Below are 13,775 nucleotides of genomic sequence, written 5' to 3' on the forward strand. Positions count from 1 at the left end.
TCACGAAACGTTGGCATTCCAAGAATGGATCTGAACACGGAGAAAACCCGCGAAACGCAAGATTGTCACATAAATATTACATTGTTATTCAATTATTATTGCACTTAAATTATTCATCCTTTATATGTAATTTATTTTTACAAGTTCATGAATATATAAATATATATACTTTCTGCATAATGCGCTAATAAAAATGACGAGTTTTTTTGCAAATTAATCTGATGCATTATACGACACGTTATGCGTTGTACGTTATGTATACGCAAGAAAATATATGTATATTGCTACAAGAGGAGAAACGCATTTCCATCTGAAAACTCAATTACGATGTAAGGACACCGCGCAATATTTTCCCCATCGTTTGTAGCGGAAATGCAGCGTAAGAAGTAAATATGACTTACCTTGCCACGTTTCGTGTACTTAAGATACTGGTAGTGATGATTATCGTAATTGAAGTCGCGGGGAGTGAGGGTGATGTCGTGGTTACGGCCCATCTTGCCCATGAGCATCTTCTTCCTTTGCATCTGCGTCTTCTTCGAGTACATTCGCAGATCAGCAACTGCAAAATTCACCTCTGATTAATGTACTCTTCTCGCGGCACACGCTGATTGCAAGTCGCGGCGAAATTACATTTTGTCCCGGCGGCGCAACGCGTCGAAAATACTTGGTTCGTTAGCCCGAATCAACTCGGGCGTGACTGCCGACAAATTGCACGTCAGAAATCGAAAGGCCGACTGCGCTTTTTAACGGTAGGGCACTTTTAGCCCATCCACGACGGCGGGAGTGATTTTTCCGCGCGATGTGCGCTCGGAAGTCCCTGGGTTTGTCGTCGAATATGGTACGAACGAGACGCGAGAGAAGAGACGCTGACTTCAAGTGGAGAACGTCAATAATTCTTTTGCCAGAAAAACAGGAAAATTTTTATGGCGCAAAGCCCGAGTGTTTAAGATAGGATGGTAGGATCTGATTTAAAAGCGGGACGTAGGGTAAAGTTGCCGAAATCGCACCGGCTCTTAAATCGCACTACCTCGCTTAAAAATTCAATTATTGTATTTATATATTTTCTTACGGGTTATTTAAGATCTACATGATACTGTAATGCTACTCTATTATACTCGTGACATGAAGTGCAACAAGAGCGTTGTTATTTACATAAATAAAAAAATCGTGATAGCGTTGCTATTTTTCAACGTATTTCATAGCAGAATTATACAGAAAATATAAGTTAAATAGCCTAAGTCTTGACCATTCGTCGTGATTAGAATATTATTAAAATTAAATTAATAGGATTAAAGTTTGCTTTACATTTTTTTTATAGATAAAATAAATAAAAGTTCAAAAAAAATGCTCTAGTTTCCTAAATCGCACCATAATCTAAATAACTTCTTAAATCGTACGTTACCTAATATTTTTCCATTTCTTACATTTTTATTCCATTCATTATTATGTAAAAATATATATTGTAAATCTACGAAGTGTTTATTTTGTTTCACGTAGAAACTCCTTAAATTACTTCTTGAAATTATCATGTGTTTCAGAAATTACGAAAAATATATATTCTTAAATTTTTAACAGCATAATAAGATACAATTTTTTCCTTTTCTTATGTAATTTTTAAATTTTTTACATTACCATAATGTTTTAAATAAGGAATATTGGTGTGGTGCGATTTAGACAACGAATTTCCTCGTTGCCTAAATCGCACCATACTGAAAAAATCCTGATTTTAAACGTTATAATAGCGCAAAAAAATTATGAAAAAATTACATAAGAAAGGGAAAAGAGTACAGTTTATTATGCTGTAAAAAACTTAAGAACATTCTTCATAATTTCTGAGTTATGAGTTTTAAGTAAAAAGTGGTGCGATTTCGGCAACCTTACCCTATATATAGCGGCAAAAAATAGAAAGATACGACTGAAATTAACGACAGAAGAAGATAAGCATGCAAAAAGCATCACTTGTACTCCGTTTTCACACTTTGTACGTAGTATCGTTTTCAAGTCTTTATTTACTTTTTATCTTCGCAGAACAGATTACTTGTCAAAATTGTGCATCATATTCGTCAAATATTTTATATGTCAACCGAGAACTTCGTGATTGATCTATGCATAAACATTTTATCTCGCGCAGCGGCACGTCATTTTTCATCAAGCTTACTGAATCTCCAGTGGATTATTCGACCGCAAACATGATAGTCCTAACGTCACCACACCTGATAATCGATATTCTGCACGTATGTTATAAACCGTTCGATCGTAAACACGATAACATTTTATTGCTTCATATTAATGTTTAAAACATAAAAGCAATATGCGCGACGTTACGGAATGGCTGATAAAAATGCAACCGCCTTTGGAAACAATCATACGAATCAATCGCCACTCATTAACCATAACCAAATAAACCATTCGAAATTAGCACATGCACTCGATCACGATCGTTATGATTTTCCTGGTAAAACACAAGCGACATCGATACAACTTCATAAAATTCAATTACCACTCGTATACCAACAACCTGGTAAATTTAGATGATTGGAACTTCACTCGTTGATATTCATTAATATCAACGAACATTGAGTAAAATTTATTCCAGGTTTTTTTTCGCTTCGTTATACATTAGCGTTACAAGCCAGAAATTGCTGTCTACATTGCTTTAAATTTTCTACAAAATAAGTACTCCATTCCAGTTTGTTACGTTAAAATACTTACGTTAAAGTATATTTAATATTTTCTAAAACACATTTTATAAAACACATTAAAATATATTTAATATTTTTCAAAACATGACTTGAAATCTTAAAAATATACCTTTTTACTTGTATTATTCATCAATATTCATTGTTAATATTCAATTATAAATATTTTAGTGGCGTTTCTTCACATTTTTACATTTGAAGAATTTTCTCATGAGGTAACAACTGCATCAAAATTGCCTATACAATGGAGCCGTCCATATATTACGTAAGCAAATTTTTGGCCATTTTTAACCCCCCTCCCCATATAAGCAAGCATAAAGATTTCGAAGACCCCCCTCCCTATAATTACGTAAGATTTTTGCACACGTTCGATGTCCAAGACTAAACAAATTTTCAAGGCAGTTACACGATTCTTTCAATATTATTATACGAACGATATAATTGCATTGAAAAAATTTCAGACAAAAGTCTTACGTAAGAATATATGCGACCCCCTCTCCCCCCCTATGTAAGCATTCGTAAGAATTTGTCTGACTCCCCCCTCCCCCAATTATGCTTACGTAATATATGGACGGCCCCTAACACGTGTCAGCTATAAATATATATTTATTCCTTAAATATAGATATATATCTAGTTTTAAAACGATATGCCACAATTACTAAATGCAATTTTATAAATATTGAAAAACATTTAAATTTTCAGTAAAGAAAAACACTACTAAAATTGTTCAAAATATACACGTATATTCTCGTTATTGATATCCATGTCTTTTCTATTTAAAATATGCTGATACTCTTGCATATATGTATATATTGTAGCAACACACAATACATGTAGTAGCAAGCAAAAAGCGCAATTTGAATTTTTCATTATCTAGTAAAGATTTAAGTAGAGAGGCTGTTTTTAGAATATATTTGGAATATATACATACTAAGAAAATTTAATCGTAAATAATACAAAATAAAATAAATTATTATAAAAACTGGTTTTTTTAAATCGCAAATATATTTTGTTAATTTTTTTGTTTATGTCTAACAGATAAAGTTTACCTATATCTGTCAGAATTTAAATCAATAGAAAAGCAATTACCTATAACATAATAATACAATACTATTATTTAGTCGGACGACCACAAGCTTTAATTAGTGTTATATCTCTATTCTGCATAATATTAATTATTGAGAAATAATCAAACTTCGAAAATGTGGTCTAACTTTCACATTATGAAATTGTTTTAAAATATTTCCAATCTAATACTACTCACTATATCATAACGAATCATAAAAATCTATTATCGTTGAACAATAACGGATAACCAATTATGTGGACAAAATAAAGTCATGCATCTTCTTTGCTCGCTATACTGTATATAGTGTATATATGTTAAAAGCATATGACGAATCACCGATTCGCAAATTCAATCGGTTCTGATCTTGTCTGTTCTCCAATTCCACGACGATTCACGATTCGCTCAACGTTTGCTCCGGTACATCACGTTGTATGCCCAACAGCGGCACTATTGTTCTAACCGCCAATTATGAATATTCATGGAAGGTCCACGTGTCGTCGAGGCGCAGAGCGCGATGCAAACGCGGCACACCATTGTGAAAGTTACAATACATACGTATATTCCAACATGAATATGCTTACAAATTGATCTTGCGCGTTAAATCTCGCAGAGAGATTCGCTTTTTACAAATTATCACCGACGTGCTCTCATTTCTGTGATTAACAATTCAGTTAGACTCTCTGTATTATTATCATAAAAATTGGCACGTGATAAAATTTCTATAATACGCTCTCATTTTCTAAAGACCGTCGGACTGCTTTGTCTGCATGCAATTATATTTAAATATTAATTTTATTTCGACTGAATAGAACGAAACTTTATTATTCAATATTATTTTTAGTTATAAACAATTTTTTTAATTATAAATTAATTGTAACTAATTGTAAATTCAATTAGATCCCCTAACTAGGTATACGTGTAACAAAATAATTATTTAGATAATTGTTATTACGAATGACTTCCATCACTAACTTGACACACCGACAATTTAAAAAAAAGAATAAAATTTCGAATGCATGCTTGGCACAGAATTTACGACTTTTTGTGTAACATGTGATCGTGTTAAAAACAACTAGAACATATTACAGAATAAATGGAGCGGTAATGATTTAGTTGGAAACGATTCAAAAGATAGAATTCAATAAGTTTTAGCTACTATTTTATAACGATACGAGCGATAATATTTGATACCTAAGAAGTTTGACTCTTTAATTGTAACGAATTCAAGATTGACACTACTTTATAATTTGTAATGTTTGTTTAGTCATCGAAATATTGAAGATGAAACGACCTAATGAAGATCAAAACGTCTATAATTATCAATATCGAATTCTCTTGACTGGGAATAATGTGGTAAATTCATTTATTTAATATTGTCTTGAAAGAGAGCATATAAATAGAATTTGAAAACAAATTAAAATTTCATAATAATGAATAGTTTTTCCTTATCTTCTTTATATTGTACTTATTTCTCTTCCTCTCTCTCTCTCTCTCTCTCTCTCTCTCTCTCTCTCTATCTATCTATTAATATTTTTAAAATTTCGTGATGGATAAATACAATTTAAGTACATTTTTATTACATTACATTTTCCACGAAATGAAGTTTTTATATTTTAATCAACTTTTTTATGACTGACATCATACAAATATGATTCGTAGAAAAGATGATTGAGAAAGACATTAAAATTTCCCAACCAAACGAACATAATCTTGTAAAACTCTCCTTTTCTCTCTGCACAAGAATGTAAATTATATAAATTACAGAAATTTTTTACAATAATTAATTCGTATAAAAAATATTACTTCTTTCTTATCAGCCATAAATATGTAAAATTTAGATAAAGATTTCATTAAAAATACAAAGATATATAATAGTTGTCATACTAAAAATAATTAATATAAAATAAATAATATGTATAATAAAAAATTAGGAGAACTAAAAATAATATACTAAAAGAAAGGTACTAAAATATAAGAAAAAAAGAGAAAAATCGTACAAATGTTTGTAGCCAATGTCAATGATATGCAATTTTAAAATTATTTGAAACTCACTAGAGTTCTCTCTTGCCTTTAAGAATGTAGTATATCATTCGTATAATTTCCGCAAAAGGTATAAAATTGAAATTATATTAATATTTATCAATTTTAAAAACACGTCACGACGAACTGACATGATTCTATAATCAGAGGGACAACATATTAATTTATATTACATATTAATTTTAACTTTTAAAATTGTGAATCAATGTTTCTGAACTTCGTTTTTTGTTTCCTATTGAGCGTATTAATTACTGCATTTCTGTCAATCTGCAAGTGACTTGCTCTCAATGGAAGATTTTATATTTCTGTTTTTTCGCTGAGGGTGACTCTAAAGTGAGCCGACACGTTCGACACAATAAATGAAGATAACCATTAACACCTGAGTATTATCTACATCTCCTAACTCTTCGCTCTTTACATCAGCGTTAGACTCTTATTAGCCTTCTCTGAATTTCTATTTTATTATTTAAGATTGAGAGTCCTTATTTATATATTTATGTAATTGTTTATTAATATTTATACTCTCCACATAAAAATAAAGTAAAACTCGTATATATGTATATGAAAGAGTTGTGTGTGAATAACATTATTTTTATAATTTATTCACTGTTTTCTATCATTTTTTTATTGTTATAATACTTTAACTTCAAAAATAACAATAAAATTTCAATTTTTTTAAAATTTAAATATTCAAGATAATTTATGTAAAGTTTCATTATAGTGCAAAGATTAGTTATTTTCTAAATAAAGTTTATTTATTTACAGTAAATAAAAATGTACCATATTAAAATAAAAATAAAGAAATGATATTCTTTGTACAATTATTTCATATGTATATAGTTTTACAATTAGTATTCATTTTTTTTATAGAAAGTATAAATATTAATAGAAAGTATAAATATAAATATAAATATTAATTTTGTACAAAAAGTATAAGTAATAATATATTTCCAATATTATACTTCTTACGGAGATTATATACGGGTGATACATCTTTGGGTGCGCTCCATTTGGCGCTTACAATGCTCGCAAGCATTATTTATCCTTATTTAATATTTGATAAACAATAAGGATGAAATGATTCCATGAGCGTTACGAGTATCAAGAGGAGCACACCCTTTAAATAGTGTCTGAGATCGAATCAGTGTTTCGATTTAAACCCGATTTGCACGTAGACAAACGTATCTCTTACCTTTGCACGGACAAAAACCTTTACAGGCAATGTGGACGGAGGTATGATGAATGCAGTTGTGGTACTCGAGTCGGCACGGCGAACTGTACGTGCGATTGTCGTTTCCGCAGAGGAATGTAGGCTTCACCACAGGACATTCCTGGCACCTGTAACACGGGAAAAACACCGACGGTGGCTTTAAACTAGACGCTTGGCTGTCGACACGCGTGTTTCTCGAGAGATCGGTTTGGCAAGTGAGAGACAAAGGACGGGACTCTGCCGGCTGCTCGCGCGCGAGAGAATATCGATATTCGATGCTCTCTCGCCGTGCACCGTGCGCGCCGTTTGTGAATTTTGTTAAACGACGTGTCACTGGATATCGTGAACGGCGAAAACGAGATGACGTAGGCCCCGTACTCGCGTACGTGTAGCCTTGATATGAAGCTCATAAAACTTCTCATAAAAATTTATGAATTCTCGTGGGAGACGACGTGCTACGCAAACGCTTTGCGCTGAGCTTTACAAGCTTTGCGGCTATTCTGGTTGAGCTATCTTGACGACACGTCGTTACAAATTGTCAACTATCCTCGCAACTATCTGTTTGCAAACAAAGGATCGTACAAACATATCGAAGAGAAAGACAGAATTAGTTATGATGCGATTAACGGACGATGAAAATCCAAGAACATATACAGTCGCGAATTATAGTTCAGTGAAATAAAGATCAAAGGCACCGCTTCGCGTAGAAAAGTATTGGCAGAACGATGCTCTTGGAAGTTGACGAGAGGCTGGAAAAGTCTCTAGTTTGCTCGCTCCTTCAGTACGAGGCTGAATAATGAAAAGCCAAGGATGTGCTGGGAAGTCAATTACAGATATGGCCGAGTTTAATCTCCAGAATTGCTTGCCTGCTACCGTCTAAGCGCACCATTGTACGTATTATTCTCGACGTGCTCTCGCTTCGACTGGCGCTTCACGGCCGCGTGCGCTCGCCTCGCCTCTTTTGTTCCCCCGTTAATTCCGATACTGCGAGAGAATCTTCCGATTTCCATGCAAAAATCTCGCCGTCGTCGACGCGGCAAATCTACCGAATTTCTACCGAATTTCTACCGAAAGAAAATGGGATGTTTTGATGAATTCTAGAAATAAGGGGAGAATAATACTATAGAGGAAACATTTTGGCTGATTGTGCACTTTTAAAGATTGCATAATCTACGAATATTGTGTTCGCGATTATGTTCAAATGTTGATCAAATCTTGTATTTATTCCTGCACTATCAAAATTAAATCTTTTAATATCAGAACAAAGAATCTCCCTCGTCTAGCTTACTTACATCCGCTGTTAACAAATTAATTCATCAAGATTTGCTTGTAAGACACATTCTGAATGGGGACAAAGAAAATTGCGTTAACTGTGAAGCTCTTACGTAGAATTAGCGGAAATTTTTCGCACGAGGCTACTCGCTTGTAAACCGAGATGCGTAATATGACGGAGCGGATAAACTGAGAAAACCGCAGGGACGACCAAGATACGAGACTAACATAGACAGTACCGTCCGCTTCACCTTGTGATAAAGGAGTTAAACCGGCTTAATTATTACGTTACTTGGTTTAAACTAATTATGCGTTTGCGCACGACCGCAAATTCTCGAAGGAGAACGTAGCTACTGACGCTATTGTGGTCGAATCCACCTTGCCTTGCGGGAAGCACGGGAGCCCCGCGCAATCTTCGTCGAAAGGGGGAGCTTTCACATTATAAATCACGTTATAACGTGTCGATATTAATTGTTCCATAATTCAACAGCAATTTTCGATGTGATGTCGTGGTCGCAGCAATTGTCGAGCGGCCGAGTTTTGCGGAAACGGAAATTCGGCTCGTGTCGAATTAATTGTGAGGTTTATGCATGCTCGGAGCATGCATCGGTGCGTACAATCATTGGCGATCTGTGCTTAAATTTCATATTTCACAAACATATTGTGTGAGGGAATATGAGGGAGGCAGATGTGACATGTATTCAACAGAAAGAGGGCGAATAGATCTAAAAGATTAATGACGAAAGAAGAATATATAAAGAGAAAAAGAAATAAAGATTTAACGATATACTAGATACACTTTTCCTGAATAAAATACAGTTTTTTCATGTCCGATAATAATATTGAAAAATATGTGAATTCCCACGATTCAGTTGGCAATATTACAGATGTAAATAAATTTCAGTGAAAGCGTATACACATACGTGAGTATGACGGGTCAAATGGTTATGGAAACTTTTGAAAGAGATATTCAGGACTGCGAACGTCTTTGCAACCAAAATAGAAGCATTGAAATTTAGTTTACTTAGCTCAGTAAACGTCTAATCACGTCTGGTACTTGCACTGATTGATAGACCGCTATTTATTGATCGTTAAACGGCAGGTCATTCGCTTCTCCTAAGAAAAAGTTTTCAGTTAGGTTTCAATTGCGCTTGATTGAATGAGACGTCAATGGTCCTCTTCTCGTGGTAGGATATTCAGCGAGGGAACAAATCGTATAACTGGAAAAGCGGGAAGGCGTGGCAGGTGGTAATGCACATGCCAATCCACCTTTAATCCACCCCTCTATATTGGGAGACCCGGCCGCCTGAGCGAAGCCGCCTGTGAGAAGCTCGAAACTTTCGTCAGGTGGCACTTGAACTTTATCGTGTCTACTTTAGATGTTCAGGATAAACCATTACCTTCCTCTCAACGATACTTCCGCCAGTACCTAAATCCAACAATCGAAACAAGATCGCAGTGCTGCAGCAGACACAAAAAAGTTATTTTGAAAACGGGAACGGATGTCCCACAAACGAAGTTGTAGAATATATAAAGCTTGACAAATTGGATGTTGGAGAATAGCGTTACCTACTTTTGCATGACGAGTTGCAGCTATTACGATGTGTAATTAAAAATTCATTGAAAATTAATATCGCAAGGCAGTGTTTAATTAATCGCCTGGGAAAGTTCCTCCCATATAATTCATCGTCGACGAAATGAAAACGTAGAGTGCACTTCACTCCGAGAAGTGCAGCAAGATAATTAACCGACGCTGATTATACTGATATTAATTAAATTGGATTCTCATTTGGGATTCAAATCAATTAAATGTACGGATTATTAATACGGGTTATTTACCAATGTTAAATTATCTTGAAGCATGAGATTGACTGTTTGTTTTACGAATACAACTGTTTTACGAATACAATTTATAATTACAGTACTGTGATAAACTTAGATCCCGAAATTACTTCTCTTCATTGAGTAAAGAAATAATACATTTATCAAAATACATTGCTAAAAAAAGACGTACTATTTCTACATTTTAATTAAAGAGTCTACAAAATAAATAATTCAATACATTATAAAATAAAGCCCATTTTAGATTATTTATAATCCGTATCAGAATTCAGAATAGAAAACCATTTATATAATAAAATTTGTATAATATAAAAAATACTAAAAAAAGTCAAAATGTATGAGTATATAAAATGGATATTAATACATACATAAGCGCATATCAAAAATTGATTTTAATTAAAATTAAAATGTAAAATTATAAATAGAATTTTATCCTGAAATTTCATGCAAATTATAAATCGTTTAAAATAAGTTTAATATAAAATAACATAAAATAAAAAAAGGTACACAAAATACGATATGATATGAATAACAGCAATTATAAAAGTAAAAATAATCAATTATAAATTATTATAAACTTCTAAATTTGCTAGAAACTTGAAATAATTAATCTGTCATTTTTAAGTAATTCTTCGAACTGAAAAAATTTAAGCGCACGATTTTGCTTATTATAGCTTGAAACATCTTTTCGTGTATGTTAAAGAGCAAAAACTTTTAACTTAAAATAAACTTCAAAATGAATGAAATGTAAATATAACCGGCAAAAATTAAGAAAATGATCTTTTATGTCTTCAGAAAGAATACATTATCTTTTAGTGTGGTAATTACATTAATAAAAATATTTTATAATCAACGAATATTTCTAACAAATAAACGTTTCAAAATTTTTCTGTACAATTAAAGGTGAGATAGAAAACTTTCATGCCATTTCTCATGATAGCCGGTGCTATCGGCAAGTTAAGAACTTAAATCCTAGAGGAACAAATAAAACTTCTCTATCTGTCTCGCATCTGAAATGTGTTCGTCGGCGATACATGTAGCGTGAGTACACGTCGTTCACTGTTATCATACCATTGTCGCCATTCACGATTTTCCTCCCGCCGCATTCCGACTGTCACGGTGATATTGCAGAGAAAACGGGACTGGGGCACGTGATGATGCGTAAGCAATACGGAGAGGGAAACAATCGCGGATCTTTCTTCGGTCTCAGTTCCGTTCGCGCATTTTCGCCGCACACCGTTTCGTTCTGTTCCGTTCCCCGTCGCTGCGCTTATATACGCCCCCGAACTTTTGATTTACGCGGCCTCGATGGAATTCCATGAATGCGAAATGTAATCCCCTACACAACCCCTCTCTCATCCCTTTTCCCGGCCAGTTACCTCGGGTCATCCCACCATATCACCATCCCACGTCCAATGTGAAACTTTGCGTTTCAATCGTGCCCTCGAAGTAACAAACGACGGCAGCTGCCTACGGGAAATATATTTTCAGCGAAAGGATGGGCGATTTATTTAGAGAGGAAGCGACTGGACACGAGCGGCAGCACGGGAGAATCAGAATCTATGAGAATCCCCCGGTCTCTCTGGCGGAAAATCCGTGGAGTTACTATAAAATGAAAGAAGAACTGTTTATTACCCTCCAGACGCTAACGATCTGCGAGCGTCAATAAGAACTTTGAGAAATATTCTTCGTAAGATGCGCAATATCGCTCAGTATAAAATCTTGAGGCCAGTCCTTCTAAGCTGTATTGAAATGAAATGATATTAAAATAAATTACATACCCTTTGCAATTCTGTATTGAGTTAAAAACTTTTGATGTAATGTGTGTGTGTGTGTGTGTGTGTGTGTGTGTTAGTAACCTTTCATATATAACTCTTTAATCGTTAAAATAGATGTATATATAGAGGAGAAGGTGGTATTATGGCTAGTGTACATATTGTGGCCTCCCTTAATATCTCCACTATTATATAGCGAATCCTAATGATTACTTATGGAATTATTAGTTCAGTAGCTCGCCGTTACATCATGACGCTAATATTATTAATAGCCAGCACTTATTATAATGCATATTTACTTTCAAGTATTTCGAAACGTTTCTGAGATACACTTCAGCATTTAATTACACCTACTTCCCCCCTCATTTTTCTTAAACTTGAGCATATTATCACACGAATATGTGTATTTTTGAGTGTGTTATTTGTTATTTAACATTTTATTTGACTGTATATATTTTGAGTTATACAAATTTAAACAATACTATGGCATTTTGCTAATGTGGCCCTCTATGGATATTGATTACTCACGAAACTCATATTTTTAAGATTTTCATATTTCAAAATAGTTATTTGATAATCGATTGTAGCTCTACTGTTAATCTATAGTTTATATTACATATACTATTTTTAGTACTGAGATTTTTAGTACTAAAAATAAAATTAGATATAAAATAAATAAACAGAGATATTTTTATATAAATAACAATCAAATCGACCTCGATGAAACGCATATTCCTTCCGTCTTTTGTCAACCTGCGATTAGCAGTCGGGGGGGGGGGGGGAAAAATACGTTTTTTTAAATAAACAATGATACATGTTAAATAACACTAGTTTACAACAAAAAATTACTTTGGATTGGAATACGTGTCTCTTATAGATTTTTGGATGCCGAAAAGCGAAAAAATTCTAACACGTCAAATTTTTAAGATAATTGAGGTTTAATATGTAAAAAATGGTTTTTGGCGATATATATTTGACATTTTTTTATAAAGAAGATTAACGTTGTCTTGAAATTTCGATCAGAAGTCATGAATGTATTGTTCATCCTCTCTAAAATTCATTTTTTTTTTTATTGCTTAAGATTGAGAGTCCTTATTTATATATTTATATAATTGTTTATTCTTTCAAGAATATTGCACATTAAACTCGCATGTATATTTATTAATTTCATGCAGCCATTCATTCATCACGAAAAAAGATTTAAATTTATATTACATCATGGTAAAAAATCAATCTCGATATTTTTGTAAAATTTCTTGCAAGGAAGAGTATCATTATTTTAAATTTTATTTTTAATAAAATAACTTCAAAATTTTTTATAATAAATTTTTCTCTAAAGAAAAATGACAAAAGAAGCCTTTATAATTTCCAATAGTCAGTATAAAACTTCTAAATAACAATACCTATTGCATAACAAAAATGTTATGCAACACGCTTTCACAGTCATGTGTTTCGTGATTCGAAGCCATTTACATTTTTATATGTATCAGTCTCAATAAATTGTTTGATATTGACACTCGAATTGCCTTTCTATAACAATATATCTCTCCTGTACATATCAATTGTTACGCAACGCGCAATTAAAAAAATGTGGCTAACATCAATATTGCGATATATATCAAAATGTCCAAGTATCAAAAGCTGCCATATAAAATGTTTCATAAAATATATTTAAATTTAAAATTCAGATTCCTCATCAATTACAATACATTTTCATAAAGCGTAACGTATTCTTTCTGTTAAAACTTTCAGTTATTAAATATCTCAAAAAAAAAAAGCTACAGTGTTTTATATAGATTAACATTTATATAATAAAATTATTATATAAATGTTAGTCTATATATATGTGTATATATATATATATATA

At 32.9% G+C, this 13,775-nt stretch overlaps 1 protein-coding gene across 1 annotated transcript in view; it reads right to left on the reverse strand.

Annotated features, from left to right (window-relative positions):
* Cow (Proteoglycan Cow) overlaps positions 1-13,775 on the reverse strand; it is a 148,303-nt gene that overhangs the window by 27,255 nt on the left and 107,273 nt on the right. The window contains exons 5-6 of the mRNA XM_018460731.1: positions 7,002-7,147; positions 402-559 (exon numbers count right to left, since the gene is read on the reverse strand). Of these exons, the coding sequence (XP_018316233.1) occupies positions 402-559; positions 7,002-7,147 (304 nt within the window). The remainder of the gene's footprint in view (positions 1-401; positions 560-7,001; positions 7,148-13,775) is intronic.

The sequence above is a fragment of the Mycetomoellerius zeteki genome, unplaced genomic scaffold (genome assembly GCF_001594055.1).
Source record: "Mycetomoellerius zeteki isolate Tzet28-1 unplaced genomic scaffold, Tzet1.0 scaffold96, whole genome shotgun sequence".
NCBI classification, from domain to species: Eukaryota; Metazoa; Arthropoda; class Insecta; order Hymenoptera; family Formicidae; genus Mycetomoellerius; species Mycetomoellerius zeteki.